The 21675-nt window shown below is 41.7% G+C and overlaps 1 protein-coding gene across 16 annotated transcripts in view; it reads left to right on the forward strand.

Annotated features, from left to right (window-relative positions):
* DPYS (dihydropyrimidinase) overlaps positions 1–21675 on the forward strand; it is a 169413-nt gene that overhangs the window by 59566 nt on the left and 88172 nt on the right. For all 16 annotated transcript variants that reach the window (XM_079901517.1, XM_079901510.1, XM_079901516.1 and 13 more), the window contains exon 8: positions 16025–16232. In XM_079901517.1, coding sequence (XP_079757643.1) covers positions 16025–16232 — 208 coding nt within the window. The remainder of the gene's footprint in view (positions 1–16024; positions 16233–21675) is intronic.

The following is a 21675-nucleotide window of genomic DNA, read 5'->3' on the forward strand; positions in this document are numbered from 1 at the left end:
GCTGAATCCTTGGGGACGGTTCTGGATAAGTAGACAGGGGGCAGTAAAGCCCTCCAGATGGAGAAGTCAGGGATAAATGAGGGAAAATGGAAAAGATAATTCAGTGGGCAATCAGGAGACCCAGGAGGCTGGGCAGAGGGGTCAAGGTGGCAGGCAGCTGGAGACAAGATTAGTCCTGGCCAAACTGCCAAGGGCTTTGAATGGTAGTCTGAGTACAGAAGATTTTCTCCTAGGCAGCACGAGCTATTGAATGTCTTTGTGTGAGGATTTGAATTGATCTAAATCTGTACCTCCCTATTTTTACATGGCATAAGCAGAAAATAGTTATTTGTAGAGTACGCGGCACTAAAGAGAAAGGGATTTGGAGACTGGGAGGAGAATATAGCAAACCCAACTTGTCCTGGTTTGCCTGGAACCTTCCCAGTTTTCCCATAGCACTGAAAGTCTCATGTCCAGACAAATCGTCAACCTCAGCCTACACCAGGACTGCTTGTCACCTGGGAGAATACTTTTGGTCAAAGGTGACTAGCCTATGAGCTCTGCCCACGCCTGGTCACCCTGGGATCCCAGCGTTTCAATCTTGCATCTGGGCTCATCAGTTGGGAAACCTTGATTAAATAGTATTTTAGGGTTATGAGTGGGCAGGATGGGTTGGAGTCTGGAAGAATGGTCAGGAGGCTATTGGTGGAGTCTGGCTTGAGGGGATAAGGCCTCAAACAAGATGATGGCAAGGAAAATGGGGGAAAATTTTTTGATTTAAGACATTTTTCCCCCCGGGAGGAAGAATTCTCCTGACAACCAGGAGAAAGATTGAACGTTGAATGAGGTAAAGGAGTCAGAAATGACTTCAAAACAACTGCAACTTTGTTCATTTATGACCCAAGCATTTATTGAGTGCCAACTGGGTGCAAAATATCATACTCGAAGTTGAGTGAGAAATGTGTTCCCCTTATATAACTTAGGACCTAATTAGATTAAATAAAAGTTAAAAAAACTCTTCAAATAACTGTAATATAAGGTAAAAGGTCAGGGTGTGTGGCACAGTAGTTAAGGGGCATGGGATTCAGAGCAGAAGCGGGTTACTAGATTCAAATCTCAAATACTAGCTGCAGGACCTTGGACAAGTTACCTTTTCAATTCTCAGTCTCCTCTCAGACGCACAGTAATGTAGATATGCTAGTCATAGTGCCAAGCTCTGGGCCTTGTTGGAAGGAGATAATACCTTCAGCATGGTGCATGGCATATAGTAAAACTTTAAGCAACATTAATATCATTATCATTATCACATACAAAGTGGTAAGACATGAGAGATTTACTACCTAGCAGGGAGGTGTCAAAGTAAATGACTTATAAATTGAGAGCCTATAGAAAAAAAAAAAAGCTTAGATGAATCAACAGTAGTTCCAGAATTCCAGATTGTTTTGTCAATCATAGTTTCACTCCTGTTTCTGCATATCCACTTCCTCACATTTAGTTTGTGATTGGCGTGTCAGTGGGGTGCAGTCGTACCTGCAGTTTAGGTAAGATGCCCCTTAGATGTCACATTGTAAAGGGCCATTAATCAGTGTTGGATGTCTGACCCTGTGGGGCAGTGGTCTCCAGAGAAGGGTCTCTATATAATTTCTTTATTTTAGTTATAACTTGGATTACTTTTTACAGTTTAAAACATTTTTTTTCTTTTTCTATTTTAAATCCAAATTTTTGATTATTTCTATTGGATGAGTTACTAAGAGCAGAATTACTATATCAAAGGGTATATGCATTTAAGGGTTCTCTGCATGTGTGGTTACATCCTCATGGTTCCTCACCAACTCTGGGTACAATCTTTTTTTTTTTTTCCCTTTGAGTTTTGTTACTTTCGCAGGTAAAAATTTTTACCTTTCCGCTACAAATTGCATTTGAGCACTAAGGAAGTTGAATATTTTTCCATGTTTATTAGTCATTGGATTTTTTTCCTTATGAAGAAATATCTGTTCATGCCCTTTGTTCATTTTTCATTTGGTAACGTGTTATTATTTGTCTCTTCATTTAAAGGGGCTGTCTTATTTCTTGCAAACTCCCCAGGTTTTTTTGAGAAATAAATGCTATAGTTACATGAAAGTGTTCTGCATAAACTGTAAGGACCTATATGCATGTTATTATTATTGAAAAATTGACCTTGTTCGTATGTTAGAGTCATATTTATAACAAAGAGGTCCTTGCAAATTCAGAAATAGGCTTGACTAGAGTGTGAGCTCAGTTCCCGTCGGGATTTTTGTCTGTTTTATTCACTGCTGCATCCCCAGTGCCTAGAACAGTGTGTGGCATGGAGTAGTGATCAATAAATACATGTTAAATGAATGGAATATGAGATAAACACATAGATGGATAGAGATTTTCTACAATGTTCCACCAAGTTGACTTCATTTCATTTGCTTTTTTGCCTCAAGCTGGAAGCAAATAGAGTTGTGTATGGCTGGTAGGTCAGAGCTGTGAAATAGTGTTATCATTCTGGACTTAGGAAACTCATTTCTTAGAACCTAACTTTCTTTATGGTAACATTGTAAGCCTAATTAGTAATTCTACCTCATTTATTTAAGTGATAAACTAGAGACAAGAAGAGTTTAGTGACCCAAGCATGGCATTCAGCAGTATGATAGAAGACCCAAGTTGTTGTTCTAGTTTTATATAAGAGCATTTCTAATTCCTAAATATATGACAAGCCTCCTAGTCTTTCCATGCCTCACTTGTGGTTTCTGGCAATTATGAGAATAAATTGTACACAAAGTCTAAAAGAAAACATGACAGTATGCCTTAAAATTGATTCATTCTTTGGTTGCCTATTTTGCGGGAAAGGTTTTGCATAGAAATTTATGCTAATGAGTTTAATCTCCTGTATAGACTTAAATTCAACTACCCACAGGTGCCTGGTACCAACTTCTTTTCTAGAGTTTCTCTGCTCTGTTTTTATCACTAATTAACCTACCTCACATTATGTTTTCCTTTTAAGGTGCTTTAGTGTTTCTGGAAGAAGATGGGGTAAAATTTCATATAAATGTACATTTTGCTCCAGACTTGTGTTCTGGATGGATCACTTACAGTGGGAGGCAATACATGGTGGTTTTTTTTTTTGTTTGTTTGTTTTTTGTGGTACACGGGCCTCTCACTGTTGTGGCCTCTCCCGTTGTGGAGCACAGGCTCCGGACGTGCAGGCTCAGCAGCCATGGCTCACGGGCCCAGCTGCTCCGCAGCATGTGGGATCCTCCCTGACCGGGGCACGAACCCTTGTCCCCTGCATCGGCAGGCGGACTCTCAACCACTGCGCCACTAGGGAAGCCCATGGTGGTTTTTTGAGGCCCATAGACTCTTATTTATGATCTCAGGTGAGTTACTCAGCTTCCCTGAGCCTCAATTTCTTCATTTATAAAATAGGTATTTAAAAAGCCCTGCTTCCATTGGATTGTAAGGATTAAATAAAATAATGTGTGAAAAGATGTTAGCATAGGGTTTGGCAAATAAGCAAGCAGGAAATAGAGGCTGCAACTGAATATTATTATTGTCATGTTCATCATAGATGGCTTGACCATGGCTCTTAGCCACTGAGGTGCTATTAGCAAATGTAAGAAAAGCAAGTGAAAATGTCAAAGCAAGAGACAAGGAAAGAGAGATAGATGCCTGCAAGAAACAATCCCAGAAGCAACCCATCCAGGATATATCAGGGTTCAAACAGAGAAGTGGAACCACCTGGAGATACAGATACAGATACAGATACAGATGTATACACACATGCACCCATGCATATATACATATGTGTGTGTGTAGATATATGTGCACATGTATATATACATAGATGTACACATACATATATGTGTATATGATTTGACCTTTCACAACTGTAGGAGCTGGTTGATCAGTGTCTGCAAGGCTGCTGTCTTTGCATCTGATGCTGGAGCTTGAAGTCCAGTGGTTAGGCCATCGGGAGGGGAAGATGGAGGTCAAGCGGGAAGTGCGGAGACAAGGTGGAACCACAAGCGCAAGCTGGGCCCCACAGGGAGGACGGAGTGACACCAGTGCCTGTTCTTGTTGCCTCTGCCCTTGCTGGTGTGGCGTGGATGTCAAACTTTGGTCATGGGGCCAAACACACACTGGGCGCAGGGGTCAGAGCTGCTGATGGAGGATCCAGAGGAAGGAGAAGCAGGCTCAGCCCCGGTGGCTTCTCACACCAGATGAGCCCACAGATAATCTGAGCTGCAGATTGGTCGCTGCTTCACTTCCCCCCTCTGAGGCCTAGATGTCATTATCAATGTGGTTGTCTGTTTCTTTTTGTTTTTTTTGTTTTTTTACATCTTTATTGGAGTATAATTGCTTTACAATGGTGTGTTAGTTTCTGCTTTATAACAAAGTGAATCAGCTGTACATATGCATATATCCCCATATCTCTTCCCTCTTGCGTCTCCCTCCCTCCCACCCTCCCTATCCCACCCCTCCAGGTGGTCACAAAGCACCGAGCTGATCTCCCTGTGCTATGCGGCTGCTTCCCACTAGCTGTCTATTTTACGTTTGGTGGTGTGGTTGTCTGCTTTAAGGTGAAGACACTGATGGGTACAGAGAGGTTATTCATTTGCTTCAAATCACACAGCTGCAAAGGGCAGAGCTGGGCTTCAGAGCAGGCCTGGTTGACTTGTGTCTGACCTCTTAAACACTGCAAAGTTACAGCTGCCCAAAAAGGCAGGGAAGGAAGGCATACCTACCACACAGAGGTTAGCGTGTGGTCTCTGGAGTTTGTAATCTGGCCTCTCCACTCACTGACAGCGTAACCTGGGGCAGGTTACTGAACCTTGGCTTGCTTCCATTTGCTCATGTCAAATGGGCCTGATTATAACGCCCATGTCACAGGCTGTATGTAGAGCATTAATACACGTGGATTCTCTGCCACAGTGCCCAGGGCCGTAAGCACCCCATGAACGTTGGCAGTTACTACCCCAGGTTGCTCAAGTCAGCGGCTTTCTGCACGTCTCTCCGCAGTGGCAGGTAGCTTGTCAGGCCCTCCTCGGGTGTCGCTCCCTTTCGGTGCTTCATTACAGATGAGTTGCCCTGAGGCTGGCTCGGTTGGTGTAGCCAAGTCAGTTTCACCGGCTGCATTTCCGCATCAGCACCTTGGATTTTGAGCCTCATGCCCACTCAAGGCAGACAGAGGTGATGTTGCAGTGACCCCGTTTAACCCCGGCGCCTGCCTCTGTGACCCGACAGTGCTTCCTCGAAGCAGCTGCCTTTTGGGTCCAGTCACGTTTGAACTAGACAACCGTATTGCTAATGGGGACTTTGGGGCTGTGCTAACTCTGGCAGAGCCTCCGAAATGCTCTGTTTTCCGAGGGTCGATGAAATGCTGCAGTGCACCAGGATGGAAATAGATGATTAGGTGTCACCAGAGTTCTTGCCCAGATGGAAAGCAGATACTCACTATTACAATTCCAAGTGTTCTGGTAACCTTTTTAATGAGTGAAGAATGTAGTGCTTTCATCGTTGGAGCAGGGGGTGCTCACGGATGGTGGAGCATGGTGAAGGAGGGTGGAATGGGGGGTCAGCCTGCCTGTGTTTATTTCCTCCCAACCGCATACTTCCTGTGTAACTCGGACAATTTACTCAACCCCTCTCAGTCTCCATTTCCTCGTCTGTTAAATGGAGATAATGAGTTCTTGAGAGATTAGGTGAGGCAGTGCACATGGAAGAACCTAGAATATGGCTTAATGGACATTGACCACACCTGGAACTTGCTGGGCCCCTAATTGAAGTGACTTGGAAATAGAATCATGTGATGTTCTGTTTGCCTCATCACTTTCTCGGGATGCTGGAGGCCAGGGCTCTGTTCTTAGGATTGCAGAGCCGGAAATTCTCTCTGACTTTTGAGGAGGTGCTGTAGCCCACCCTGGTGGATTTCACACAGTTCATTGGCCGCCTGTGTCCACGGATCTCTTTCCTGGCCACAGACTTTGCTCTCGTTCTTCACTAACACACCTCACTCCCAGCTGTCACGAAGTTATTTTCCAGTGTCAAACTACATTTCATCTGCCAGCGTTTCTGCTTACTACCTCTTTTTATTTTCCTCAGCAGGGATGGAGGGAAAATAGGTCATCTTTTTCCTTTCAAAAAAAAGAGTAAAGTTTAGAAGTGCCCCAGACATTTCTGTTATCCAGCGTTCTCTTTTCCATCCCTTTATTGAGAACCCCACTGACTTCCCTTTATATTCCAGGAAGTCTTCTTTCTTCCTAAAATATGGTATTAGAGCCGAATATAATCATAAATACCTGGCCAACTCTGGTGTACAAGAAGGATATTGTGTGAATTTTACCCAGTTTATTCCTGTGTAGAAAACCCACATCTTTTTCTGCCCAAGTTGTGCCCCTAGATAGTCTGTCAAACAATGTCATCTTGCCAAGGGCACGGCATCCTCCCAGGAAGGGTGACAATGTAATTACAAGACCAAGTCCACACCCCACCCCAGAAAGTTATTTCTAACGCTTACCAATATGTTAGGCCAACAGCCTCACCTTCCAAAAGCTGATAATCGTACCTCACCTATAAGCACTTACCTGTTTAATATTCATAAGACATACATCCTAGTATCATGCTAGCTTTTGCTGATTCACATTCAGCTCCTCATTTTTTTATGTGTGGTACGCGGGCCTCTCACTGCTGTGGCCTCTCCCGTTGCGGAGCACAGGCTCCCGACGTGCAGGCTCAGCGGCCATGGCTCACGGGCCCAGCCGCTCCGCGGCATGTGGGATCTTCCCGGACCGGGGCAAGAACCCGTGTCCCCTGCATCAGCAGGCGGACTCTCAACTTCTGCGCCACCAGGGAAGCCCTCAGCTCCTCTTCCTTCAAGACACTAAATTATTTTTAATTCCCCACTTTCTGAAAACTAGTATATAGAACATGAAATATTTATGTTAAGTAGTAATGTCAAAATTTGCTAATAACTTATTCTTAGATAAACAAATATGTATCTAAAATGCCTTCTATTTGCTCAGTGCTGTGCAGGGCACAAGGGGTGAAAGATGTGAGACCTACTTCCAAGGTCAACTTTCTAGAATCTAAATCCAGTTTATCTAACCATGGTCTGCACCACCATCCATGACCTGGATGACATAACTCCAAGGACAAAATAGCCGGCTTGCCTGATCAGTTTATTTCTTTAAGCCAATGTTTGGGCAGCATTATTATGAATCTGTATTGTTTTGTCGTCCATGTAGCACCAATAGAGTTCCAAGTTATTGTCCGATTTAGATTTAATAATGTGGCTGAAGCAATTCCCATTTTCTCTTCTGTGGGAGGCGGTGCAGAAGTCTGCATAGAGGATGGAAGATTGATGGGTGCAGTGAGCAGCAACTTTGCTTAATAATGAGAATGTACTTGAAGTAGCACCGCTTAGCATTTCCAGAGATGTGGTTGCTTTGCTCCCCATTTATATAACTTGTCACATCCAAGAAATTCACGGAAGAACGAGTCTGAAATAGACAGTTGGAACACACGTCAAAAAAATATTTTCCATCATGATCACGTGGAGAATGACCAATTTCAGTTTAAGGAATTTTTAATAGCATCCTAAATCCCTTGCCGCTAAACAGAAAACAGACTAAGAAACATTAGGAAGTAAGGAACGAGCTGCTTCCCATTTGTTTTCTGGTGGATGAAGAATGTTTTCACTGACTGCATGCTTTCCCAGTAGCTTCTCATAGAGCTTTCAAGGGGCAACACTGTCTCGTGGTTAAGAGCCCAACCTTTTATCTCCCCTGAGCTGCATGAACTTACTAGCTGTGTAACATGGGGTGAGTTATTCACCTTTTTGTGTCTCATCATCCTTGTCTATTGCACGGTGCTATTGGGAAGCTTTAAATGGTTACTATTCCTTCATGTTGAATATACAAGATGTCATATAACACATGTAGAGAGATGAGGTATATTTTTAAAGAAGCCACTAATAGACCTGATAATGATTCTTTCAAACTTTTTTTTTCTTTTTTGGTTCTCATGGCAACCTGGTAAGGATCCATCCATGCCATGGACAGAGTGGCTGAGTTGGAGGAAATATAACAAAATACCTAGACAAGTCATTTCTCTGGGTTCAGGAAGACCCACATTGTTTTAAGAAATTCTCTTCCTTTCCCCAGTGTTCTCTTTGAATGCACACGGGCAGTCTCCTGCAGGCTTTTTTGCTTCAGTGATTTTCTCATCTATAGGAGCACGCAGCTCTTTGATAGGAAGCTATTTGCAAAGGGACAGAATGTTTTTCTGCAGCTGTGATGTGAGTGGTATCAAAGTTATAGACAAAGTTGAAAAATAGCTTAATGTTATCTTCAAGGCTTCTGCTTTCCTGTCGGCTTGAGCCTTGGAGATGTGTATAATTGGGACTCAGTAAGACAACCTTGACACCCCTCTGCAGAGAGATGTGCCCGTTTGATACAAGCTCAAAGCGAGTTTGACAAAGAGCAGCTTTTCCCTTGGGGCAGGGTGACCATGGAGAATCTGCTAATGAAGAGTTAATGGCCCAGGAACCCCAGCTTCACTTATCAGATGGGAAGGTTTTAATCATTCCTATCTTTCCTGTTACCACCAGGACGGGCCAACAGCCTAGCCATCCAATCAGTAATTAGAGAGAAGGTATTTCTCTACTCTCCTGACCTGACTATCATATTGTTAAATTTGAAAAATATTTGATGATGAATTTTACAGCTCTTTGGTTTTACTTATGAGTGGAATCAGAGCACCGCCCCACATTTGCATCTGTTCTGTGGACAGATTTGGTGGAAAATAGTTCCTGGTTTCTTTTTGAGTCACAAACCTTTTGAACTGTGCCTCAGAGACATCCATGGGCTCTTCATTACAGGAATTACTCTCCAAAGGACAAGGTCTTTATCAGTCAGGGTCTTTGGTTGCAAACCATAGTAACTAACTTACACGCAGATGAGCAAAAACACACTCTGTGGGAAGGCCATGGGGTGCTCACAGACCAAAAGAATAGTCAGTGCTCCAGGCTTTGAAAGAACAGAGTCCAAGGCAGCCCTGGACAGCCTGCAGCAGGAATTGCTCTGTGTTCAGGGATGCACCCTCCAATCACTTAAAAAAAATTTTTTTTTGTCATTCTACCAAAGATTCAAATTCTTGGGAAACAATGCAGTTCCCCCTCTCTTGGCTAGGGAAGAATAGGGCGCCATGCCTAACCATCTTGCCAGATATCTCCAATGGGGGAGAGATGTTTCTTTTTTTTTTTTGCGGTACGCGGGCCTCTCACTGTTGCGGCCTCTCCCGTTGCGGAGCACAGGCTCCGGACGCGCAGGCTCCGCGGCCATGGCTCACGGGCCCAGCCGCTCTGCGGCACGTGGGATCCTCCCGGACCAGGGCACGAACCTGTGTCCCCTGCATCGGCAGGCGGACTCTCTACCACTGCGCCACCAGGGAAGCCCGGAGAGATGTTTCTTAAAGAAAAACTTGGGGAATGCTGAAACCAGAGGAAGGGAGAATGTATGCCAGGGGATGGAACTACAGTGCTTGCTACACTGCATTTCTCAGAATAGGATCACGTGTGTGGCTGAAATGCACAGCAAAGCTCCATGTCACCTGCTCCAATTTATCTCACAGTGTCGCTGAACCTTAGGACGATAACACGTTAGCCCATTGACTGAATCCCTTTTAGTTAGAGCCCAGACGTGTGCTTCCGCTTTCTTCTAAGATGGTTGAAAGAAAAAGATGGACCAGGCAGGGTTCTTAGCTGCACCCAAGAGAAATCTACGCTAGGTGCTTAAACAGAAGAAGAATGTATTAAAAGAACTGGGCGGCTCAGAGAATCTCCAGGAGGACCAGAAGACCAGGCTGAGAGGCTGTGTAGCCAGGACCAATGCCCCAGGCCTACCATAGGACAGTGGAGAGCCCCAGTGTTGCCCCTGGGCTCAGTTGCCATGAATCGCTTCACTGAGGCAGGGCTTGGACCCTAGTGCTAAACCCCTGTCACAACTGGCCTGAAAAACAGGATTGAGCCATCTCTCCCTTCACCAACATGGATCCTGCAGCACCTGCTTCCTGAGTCACCAGCTTGCCATGCAAAGTATGGTGCTGGGGCACCATTTTGGAGGAGGCCAGGTCACATGACTGGGCCCCAGCTGCAAAGGGGCCTGGGAAAGCATGTTCTGGCTTCTGCCTTAGAACAGAAGGCCTCTGCCTTGGAGGAAGCATGTTCAAAGGAACAACAAGTGTACTTAGAAAGGCAATTGTGTGACTTTGAACTTGTGTTCATTCCACTAATGGACCACGTCTCCCATACTACACTAGTAATGAATAGATTTTAAATACATTTTGTGGGCTTCCCTGGTGGCGCAGTGGTTGGGAGTCTGCCTGCCAATGCAGGGGATGTGGGTTCGTGCCCTAACTGGGCCCGTGAGCCACAATTACTGAGCCTGCGCATCTGGAGCCTGTGCTCTGCAACAAGAGAGGCCGCGATAGTGAGAGGCCCGCGCACCGCAATGAAGAGTGGCCCCCGCTTGCCACAACTAGAGAAAGCCCCCGCACAGAAACGAAGACCCAACACCATAAATTAATTAATTAATTAATTAAAAAAATTTTTAAATACATTTTGTAATAATTTTATAAACCTTATGATGATATTGCATTCTATTTTTTGTTGAAAACAAATATTGAAAACGTACCACAATTTTTTTAATCTTCTTATGACGGGGTTACAGATATACCAGTATGCTCAAAAAGTGGCAGTGATTCCAACCTCTCAGAGGTTCCTTCAATATCAAGCTGTATGATCCTTGGGCAAACTCTTCCACAGCTGTATTTCAGCATTACCATCCAGGACATGGTGTAATAGTACTTAGCTGCGGACTTAATCGTGTTGATAATATTGGTATTGCTAAGTACTTCTAGTTATCAAACAAATGTTTCATCTAACTGGATAAGATACAACTAAGAATGATAATTATAACAATGTTCCTTTATTTATTTATTACTAATGAGCTTGTACAGTTCACCAGAAATGCTAAGTAACAACAGAACTTTAGGATTGGATGTTTACATTCCATGTAAGTCAGTGTTCTGTTATTTCCAAAACACTGTAGTTATCAAGAGATCATTACAATTGATTCAGATAATGCTACAACACAGAGGAAAATGCAAGGTTTTGCCATGGGTTGTCAGGGTCAGCTTCTAGGAACCAGAAGCTGGTCCTTCCCTTCCCTTCTCTTCCCTTCCCTTCCCTTTTGTTTCTGTTTCCTTTCTTTTCTCTTCTATTTTCTTCTCTTCTTTTCTTTTCCAGCTTTATTGAGATATGATTGACATGGGACCAGGATTTTTGAGCAGAGTCTTGGGGCAGGGAGGGGTCAGATCTGAGCAGTGAGACGGGCACCCGGGGAAAAGGAAGACTCAGAAGTGTGGAAGTTCCTAAAGAACTGGAGACTTGCAGCTCTGGCTGGAAGGAAAAAGTTGGGTGAGGAATGACACCCTGTCAGACACCTTCCAATGTGAAAGTGGAAGCACATTCTTTTTGCTGCTGGTGATAATGCCGAGAATTTACATTTTGTGTTAATTTGACCTCATTGACATAATGCCTTATTATAGAGAATCACTTAGATGTCGCCTAATTGCCTTCTTTCTCTTGCTAACCCCAACGCTGAGAAAGTCAAAAAAATGACCTTTGTTTTGGCTGCGGCAGAGAAATCTGATTTGATATTTTGTTGTCACAGATCTTTTGCTTTCATATTTGTTTGTTTTTTCCTAGGCCACACAAGCACTTTAATTTGTATATGTCCTTTTGCATTTGTCCACATGCATATGTATTTTCCCATGCTTTCTGTAACTTTTTTTCCATTTAAATTATATAATTATCATTTTCTTTGCTTCCCCAGTGTATTCTTATTTCTAGTCTTTCACAGAAGTCCAATATTCCATTGAGTAATCATTGGAAAATTGTTATGCTTCAGTTTTTCAATAGTTTAGATATCGTAATGGCAATTTTTGTGTATAGAACTTATTTCTTCTGTTAGATTATTTTCCTAACAGCATCTGTAACTCTTAACTTCCTGCTTGGAAAAATAAAGTTTTATGTCTTAGGGTTTTCCCTTTTTTGCCTCCCATTCTTGTATATAACCATTTCATCATGAATTACTATGCATTTTACTTTCTCTGTATGGCAACCTTACTAATCCATCTGTCCAGACATGCTTATATAACATTGTACAGTATAAGCCCAAGAGCTTCTGCCGTCAGTGTAACTGTGATATGCAGGAAAGCAGTAGCCCAGACTATGGAAGTATCGCAGAGAGATTGTGATGGTCATAAAACAACACTCTAGCCTGAAGGTTTAAATCTCCTCTATGTTGTTTCCTAGATTTATTTTCTTTAAGTTTGTATCTTTCATCACCAACTCATAACTTATCATAACTCATTCTATACCTAGTAACCCTTTAACCATTTTCTTACTTTAATGACATTACTTACTATTTGATCAGTACTCTTCCCTCCTCCTTAGTGTTTGAAATTATTGTTGTTGTATTTGTACCTACCTCCGATTCATTAACCTTTTAAATGTTTCTCTCTACCAGTAAGTTGGTTCCTAAGGATACCGGAAGCTCTTTTTGTGCAGCATACACTGGCCATAGGACCCAGTGATGCCACTCATGGGAACTTACACTAAGAAAAGCATTCACACCTAACATGTACATGAATCTTTATAATATCTGTATTCATAATCATCAAAAACTGGAAACAACCCAAATGTCCTTCAGTAGGTGAATGGATAAACACTCTATGGGATATTCATACGCTGGAATACTACTCAGCAATTAAAAAGGAATGAACTATTGATACACACAACAACTTGGATAAATCTCAAAATAGTTACGCCAAATGAAAGAAGTCAGCTTCAAAAGGTTACATACTCTGTGATTCCATTTACATGACATTCTTGAAAAGAGACAGCTCAAGAGATAGAGAACAGATCAAGGATCTCCAGGAGTTACGCGTGGGGGGAGGTTGCGACTACACAGGGATGGTATGAGTTTTGGGGGGCGATGGAACTGTTTGTGTCCTGAATGTTGTGAGGATAACAAATCTATCCAGGTGTCAACATTCATAGAACTAACACTAAAAATGTAAATTTTATTGTATGTTAACTTAAAAAATATGAAAAGATTCCCGTTTCATCAAAGTAGTCATAGGTCCTTTGACAAGTTATGTAGCCTCTCTAAATCTCAATTTATTTACTTGTCAAGTGTAGACAATACTCTCTACCTTGAAGAGGTGTTATAAAGATGAAATAGAATGTCATAAAGTATCCACCTGACATACAGGAACATCTTTTTCTTTTCCATGCTGATATTTCTCATTGGGAGCAGATTCTTTTTCATGATTATTATTATCTGGGCTTTTCTACAGTTATATGTGTCTTGGGGAACAGACTGGAGGGTTTCAAGCAGAAAAGTGACCTGATCTGATGTTCATTTTTAAAATATGATTTGAGCATCTTTGTGGGGGGATGGTAAGGAGTGTAGGAGGGTAAGAATGGAAACATGGAGGCCAGTAAGAGGTGTTGGGGGTTGTCCAGATGAGAGATTATGGTGGCGTGGACTCGGTGGGAGCCATGGAGGGGGAGAGAAATGGGCAGGTTTGGGATTTATTTTTTTTTTTGGAGGTAGAACCAACAGGCTTGATGATGGTTTGAGGAGTGAGAAAAGGTGGCTGGGGGTGTCATTTACTGAGATGAGAAACTCAAGGGAGGAGCAAACTCCAGTGTGTGGGCTGGAGTCATCATGGAAAATCAAGAATTCTGTTTGGATGTGTTAAGGAGTGGAAACCAAACAGATAATTGGGTACAGGATTCTGGAACCCAGGACCAGGTCAGCGTCGTGTCGTTCATTTCCCCTGGAGGTGGCACTGTGAGTCTCCCAGCTCCGCTCCTCCAGATTAGGGTTGCAGGGGAGCTTTTAGCTGCTATTCCTCTGACCTAGCCTTGGGATTTTTAGCAAAGCACTTTTCTTTAATCCATTCCTGAGAGCAAGCACTTGTAGAAACTTCAGATTACCCTTGTATGATCCACTGCTGCTAGATTTTCTTTTTCCTTTTCCATTTAATGTGATTTAGGGAAAGGCGAACACCCAGTATTTCCAAATATCCAGCTTAGAAGTCATTAGTCATATTGTGTAAGATTGAAAAGTATTAATAAAATGCTGAGAATGCTGATGAATATGCAGATGCGTGACAAAATATGCTGAGATTATATTCAACACATTTTGTTATTTTTATTGTCCTCAAATTTCCAGTTTTGCCACAGCCAAGGGAAAGAAATTCAAGATATAATTTTCCTTTTCAAGGTATAATTTTTTCTATGTTGAATTTTTTAAAGTTTTTATTTTTTTATACAGCAGGTTCTTATTAGTTATTATACATATTAGTGTATATATGTCAATCCCAATCTCCCAATTCATCCCACCACCACCACCCCTCCCACCCCCACTTTCTCCCCTTGGTGTCCATACGTTTGTTCTCTGCACCTGTGTCTCTATTTCTGCCTTGCAAACCGGTTCATCTGTACCATTTTTCTAGATTCCACATATATGCGTTAATATATGATATTTGTTTTTCTCTTTCTGACTTACTTCACTCTGTATAACAGTCTCTAGGATCTCTACAAATGACCCAATTTCATTCCTTTTTATGGCTGAGTAATATTCCATTGTATATATGTAACACCTTCTTTATCGTCTGTCAGTGGGCATTTAGGCTGCTTCCATGACCTGGCTGTTGTAAATAGTGCTGCAGTGAACGTTGGGGTGCATGTGTCTTTTTGAATTATGGTTTTCTCTGGGTATATGCCCGGTAGTGGGATAAGCGTCATAAGAGACTGCTACAAGCACTCTATGCCAATAAAATGGACAACCTGGAAGAAATGGACAAATTCTTAGAAAGGTATAACCTTCCAAGACTGAACCAGGAAGAAATAGAAAATATGAACAGACCAATCACAAGTAACGAAATTGAAACTGATTAAAACTCTTCCAACAAACAAAAGTCCAGGACCAGATGACTTCACAGGTGAATTCTGTCAAACATTTAGAGAAGAGCTAACACCCATCCTTCTCAAACTCTTCCAAAAAATTGCAGAGGAAAGAACACTCCCAAACTCATTCTACAAGACCACCATCACCCTGATACCAAAACCAGACAAAGATACTACAGAAAAAGAAAATTACAGACCAATATCACTGATGAATATACATGCAAAAATCCTCAACAAAATACTAGCAAACAGAATCCAGCAACACCTTAAAAGGATCCGTACACCATGATCAAGTGGGATTTATCCCAGGGATGCAAGGATTCTTCAATATATGCAAATCAGTCAATGTAATACACCACATTAACAAATTGAAGAATAAATACCATATGATCATCTCAATAGATGAGCAGAAAAAGCTTTCGACAAAATTCAATACCTATTTATGATAAAAAAAACTCTCCAGAAAGTGGGCATAGAGGGAACCTACTTCAACATAATAAAGGCCATATAAGATAAATACCAATTAATGATTGCCTCTGGGAAGGGAGGGACAGGGATGGAATTTGAGGGACAGGGAGGTATTGAGGAAACCTCGACTGTGTTTGCAAAACGTTAAAATTCTGTAGAGTGGGGTATTGAGTCAGTGTGTTCATCATACTCATCTATGTTTGAAATATTTTACAAGTAATATTTTGTTCTTTAAACATATACATAAAAATAACTTAAAATTATAAACACTAGAGACAATGCCCTTCTTCCACTCACTCCATCCTCATTAATCACCGCAAAGAGTGACCTACTGGGTTTTTCTCTCAGAAAATGTAATTACTTTGCAATAAAATGTTAATACTATGTTCTATTCTTAAAGTCACTTGTTCCAGTGATAAAGCTATGGCTTAATAGAGTTGCTAAATTTTCTTCTAAGTCATTCTTTTAATATTTCATATTTGTCATATGAGCTGGTAATGATCGGGAACATCTTTGTTTTTACATCAGGACCATTTCGGCAAAAACTCATCATCAGGCTGTTAACTTCAACATCTTCGAGGGCATGGTGTGCCATGGGGTGCCCCTGGTGACTATTTCAAGAGGCAAAGTGGTGTATGAAGCTGGAGTTTTCAGTGTCACAGCAGGAGACGGGAAGTTCATTCCTCGTAAACCATTTGCTGAATATATTTACAAACGGATCAAGCAGCAGGACCAGGTGAGTTGGGGCTAAGTGGGCTGTTAACACGGGCTGGATTGTCACTTGCTCCTGGATGCTGGTGATGGCGTTGTCACATACAATTGGTTAACATATTCATGGGGTGTTAGAAGAGGTTATGAACAAATACAGCTTTCAAAGAAAAAAGTCATTATTGGATGGATGCAGTTTCTTTTGAAGATTGGTGTCTATCGGGTTTCCTAATGGACCAAGTCAGGTTTTGCCAGGCAAGTGTAGGGCCCCTGTGGGCCTTTTGACAATTGCTGTTAGTCAGGGTCCTCTGAGAAGCAGCCACCCAGATGGATAAAGGTGTGAGTTTTTTAAACACCTGGGAGAGAAAATGGGTGGGAGCCCGGGAGAGGCTGGGAGAGCCCTCAGCCTGCAATTCAAGCCTGGCCCCAGTGAAGGAGAGAGGGAGAAAAACAAGTGGTGGAAACATCCTAGACTACTATGCAGACCAAGAAAGGTTGAGCAAGGCCTGCAAGCAGCCCTTGAGCCATCTCCTGCATCTAGCCACGTGGCGTGCCGTCATTGGCTGAGAACGGCAGTGGGAGGCATGTCCTCCGACGAACAAAAGGATGGAGTTCAAACTCAACTACTGTCCCTTGAAACATCAAGCTCCCTGTAGTTGAAGGTCTGCAAGGTGTATTCTAATGACCACCAGAGCAATGGCGGAGTTTGAGGTCAAGGTAAATATGAATTCTACCTTGGCTTCCCTTTTCCTAGCTGTGTGGCCAAGAGTAAGTGTCTCTATCATCCTTGGTCTGTTTCCTCATCTGGAAAATGACAACAGTGTTTTCTCCCCAACAGATTGCAAGAGTCAAATGAGATTTTAAAACGTAAGGCACTAGTAGGAGGTCAATAAACATCAGTTCAGTCTCTTTGCTTTCCCCCTTTGATGACCGAATTTATAATAGAGGCCTCCAAGTCTTGTTATAATCCAGCTGTTAAAAAAGAGGTGTTTGTCCTTTTAATACGTCTTGGATTTTCCAATGTTTGTTTAGCTCATGCAGTGTTTTAAACAGTTTTAAAAATTCACTTCACTACACACAGTAATATATCAGAATTTTCAGACTAAAACCATCTAAATTGCTGGGTTTGGAGTGAGGCGGGGCACCGTGTACCCTCAATCCCACATGGTAAGAGCAGGCCGGAGCTGGATGGCCAAGCCCCACAGAGGCAGCCTTTCTGATTTTCACCTACAGGCTTCACTCATTAATGTTCCCAACTTGGCCGTGTAGCCCTTAGAATTTGTAACCCTTGGGTTAGTTCTAAGGCTTCTGTGTCTTCTTTCCATTTTAAAATATACTTCTCTTTTTCCAAAGTTCTCTGGCTGTTTTCCGATTCATTTCGTTTGGGTCTTGTAGTCTCTTTGATTTCTCCTCTAAAGTCTTGTGAAAATTTTTTGCTTGTGGATTCTCAGAGTTTGTTAGATAAGATTCATCCTTTTTTTTTTTTTTTAACCACTTCCTAAAGCTTTGATTAAGTAAACAAGTGCTCTAGAATGCTTTAAATTCTCAGGATGCTACAATTCTTTTTTTTTTTTTAAGATCTTTATTGGGGTTTAATTGCTTTACAATGGTGTGTTAGTTTCTGCTTTATAACAAAGTGAATCAGTTATACATATACATATGTCCCCATATCTCTTCCCTCTTGCATCTCCCTCCCTCCCACCCTCCCTATCCCACCCTTCTAGCTGGTCACAAAGCACCGAGCTGATACCCCTGTGCTATGCGGCTGCTTCCCACTAGCTATCTACCTTACATTTGTTAGTGTATATATGTCCATGCCTCTCTCTCGCTTTGTCACAGCTCACCCTTCCCCCTCCCCATATCCTCAAGTCCGTTCTCCAGTAGGTCTGTGTCTTTATTCCTGTCTTACCCCTAGGTTCTTCATGACATTTCTTTATATACTGTATTTCAGTTAAAATATTTAAGGTTGCAATTTATTTTGCTGGGAGTTAATTTGTAAATATTGACACTGACAGGTGACAGGTAGGTAGAGACTATAAGGTTTCCATGTATTTCTAAACATCACATGGTAAATAACAGCAATGCTAACATTTACTGAGCTTTTACTGAAGGCAAGGCACAATGCTAGGGGCTCTGTCACTGTAACAACCCTGTGAGCGAGGGAGTATTATTTTCCCCACTTTATTTATTTATTTACTTTTGGCTGCATTGGGTCTTCGTTGCTGCGTGTGTGGGATCTTCCCAGACCAGGGCTCGAACCCATGTTCCCTACATTGGCAGGCGGATTCTTAACCACTGCGCCACCAGGGAAGCCCCCCCACTTTAAATATTAGGAAACTGAAGCTTCAGGAAATTAAGAAACTTGGTCATGTCACACAACTAGTATATGGCAGGACCAAAACATAAACTCTGGTTATCTGACTACAAAAGCTATATACTTAAGCAATAAACCATATAACGTAAACCATAAAGATTGAGTTAAATGAGTTAATGGGAGATAAATTATTCTAGGTTTGGGGAAAAAATCTAAGTGAGAGGCCTTGATGGCAGCTAGTTCATTCATGACACTTGTAGAATCCAAGGGATGAACAGATAAACAGATAAGTGTTGACTTAGAAGAGATAGTACTGACAGCACTGGGTGATGGATCCTGTGACGCTTGAAGTGGATCCAGGACGAGCCTGCTCCTGGCTGTCAGTACCAGTTGCCCACCAGCAGGGACACTAGACTAACTGGGAACCCCTGACAGACTGTATTTAAAGGACTGACTTTGCCTAAGTCTTCCTCTTGTAGGGAAAACATGCCGAGATCACTGAATGACTGGCTTCATCAGTTCTCCTTTTCAAATCGTTGTTGGGTATTTTATTGGCAAAATTAATGCTAACATCATTTTTTAGTTCACTCTCAATTTTGTGAGTTATTTTAGTTTCTCAATATTTTCTTCTGATACCAACTTTTTAGGTATTCTAGTGCATTATTGTTTTTACAATAGCAGTAAGTAATAGTTGTATTACAATATATTGTTCTGAGCACTTACTATCTGCCAGGCAGTGTATTTGGTGTAATTTATATTTATTATTTTACCTAACCTGCACAACAAGCCATGTGGGAGATATTATCATCCCCATTTTACAGAATAGAAAACTGACTCTCAGCAAGATTAAGTAACTTTCCCTGGGCTGAGCAGTAAGTAAACGTAAGAGCCAGGGTGTGTGATAAGGCCTTTCTGATTCCCGCTGTACATGAGACCTCTGTAGAGCAAGAAAAGAGAAGAAAATGATTGTGAAACTCAAATCATGGGGAATGCATTATTTTAAAAAGTGTTGATGTGGAAAAAGTATCAAAAAAAATGAATAAAATGAGGTTTGGGGACTGTGTGGAGATGTTTCAGACCTTTTTTCTCTCCATCAGGCAAAGATAATTTTATAGAAGAAAAATATTACGTTAAAGTTAAGAAAAAGAGTTGTTAGGAATCCTAGATTTTAAATTCGCATGAGGTAATTAGAGCTCTTACTTTGGTTTTCATTTGAAACATTCAGATTTCTTTGTAAGTGAGGATAAGAGTTTGAAGGCAAGCAGGAAAGGCCCATACCATTTCTCCTGCTATCCTGTTATCCTTCCCAAGAAAATAATCACTTACCACTCTGGACTCCAAAGCACAGATTGTAGAGACACGCCAGTGTTTGTCAGTCCCAGAACTCAGCTGGTCTCCTGGCTAGAACGTTAGTTCTTCGAGGAACTTATTTTTTATTCCCAGTACTTCCTATGTAGTAGGCGTTTGATAAATAAACAAATTGCAAATGGAAGGAGCAAAGACTGTAGTTTCAGAGGTCATAGAAAGGACTGGAAATAAATTTACACAGAAGATTGCCTCTTGCCTCGTCCCAAACAGTGGGGTTGTCTGTGAACTTGATTCTTATCCACGATTTTATTACTTAGTGAAACTTGGCATCATGCTGTGCAGCTATCACTGTTAACGGATATTGTGAGGAATTTCGAAGGAGAGAAATGACATTTTAATGCAATTTGACAGCTTCAGGGAATTGTTACTTTATTTTAATATTTAAACAGGGGATCATTAAGGGGAAAAATTTAAATCAGAAGATGAAACATCAAAATTTATTTGATATGTGTTACATAATAAAATACATATTTCAATTCAATATAAAAAGTCACTTAAGGAAGCGTGTTGGGGGATTTAGGAAAGAAAAATATAAGAGGAAGGAAAAACAGTACATGGTCCCTCGGTATCCATAGCGTTAGGTGCTCAGTATCTGCAGATACCAAAATCCACAGCTGCTCAAGTCCCTTATACCGTTGGCCCTCTCTATCCGTGTATTCACCCAACTGTGCACACGGAGGGCCACTGTAACAGCAGCTTGGGTGTTCAAGTACATTTTGAAAGAAGAAAATCAACTTACCTACTGTTCCTTCTTTACCAAAAACAACAAAAACAAAACCTTTTTAAACTCAAATGGTTTATTATTCCTAGAATTTTTGTGTGTTTAGAGTATTATAATTTTTACCAAAATTTGGAAGCGTAGACATTCTTCAAGTCATCCCTTTTTCTCTTTTTTCAGTAATAAGCAACCCAATCTATTTTGGAAAATTAGGGTCACATTGCATCTTCTAGAGAAGCAGGAATAGCTTCATGGAGTAAGGCATGGTTTCAGAATACTGCGCCAAAGCTTTTAGACTGGCTTGTGCCCTTGCAGCCATAAGCGTAATTTGCCTTTTAGATAAGATAAAATTAAATGGATGGCTGATCTAGTCCTTGAAATGGGTGTTTTCCATTTCCGAAATAACAGTTTATCAATGTCTTTCTCAATGTGGTGGCCCAGAGAAAATACTTTCATATCACCAGCTGCCACGTAATTCTGATTTCCTCGGATTGCTTGCTAGTAATTGCAAAAGGCCGTGCATATGTTGGAGCCAGCTCATTTTGGCTGTGAGAGACCCTTGTATGTATCCCTTCCCGACTCCTCATTCAGTGATGTCGGTAGCTTGAAATCAGCCATGGTGAGAGCATTTACACAACAGAAATAGGCAAGTGCTATAAATCAGGGCTTTAGGAGTGATGAGAAAAGGGGAAGGTGGGCTGTCAACACTTACCAGTACATCACTGTATACAGGGACTTTGTAAGTACTCTCTTTCCATGTTTTATCTAACCATTCAGTGTTCATCCAGTAAATACTTATTGATGACCAAATTATGTGCTCACATTGTTCTTGAGAAATAGCTCGCAGGGTATTTTGAGGATTAAATGGAAACATTTGGTGGATTGTAAAACATCAAAATGCAAATTTTCATTGTTATAGATCACCTCTGTTGAATCTAGTGATTCATAGTCCCCTGGAGAGCTCAGTCCTGTGAGGACCTCTAAGAACCTTGAAGTTCGCCAGGTACTGAATACCTACCTGTAAATTCACCAGCCAGGCATGGATTTCATTCTCAGGGAGTCGCTGCTCAT

The sequence above is a fragment of the Stenella coeruleoalba genome (genome assembly GCF_951394435.1).
Source record: "Stenella coeruleoalba genome assembly, chromosome: 17".
Lineage (NCBI taxonomy): Eukaryota > Metazoa > Chordata > Mammalia > Artiodactyla > Delphinidae > Stenella > Stenella coeruleoalba.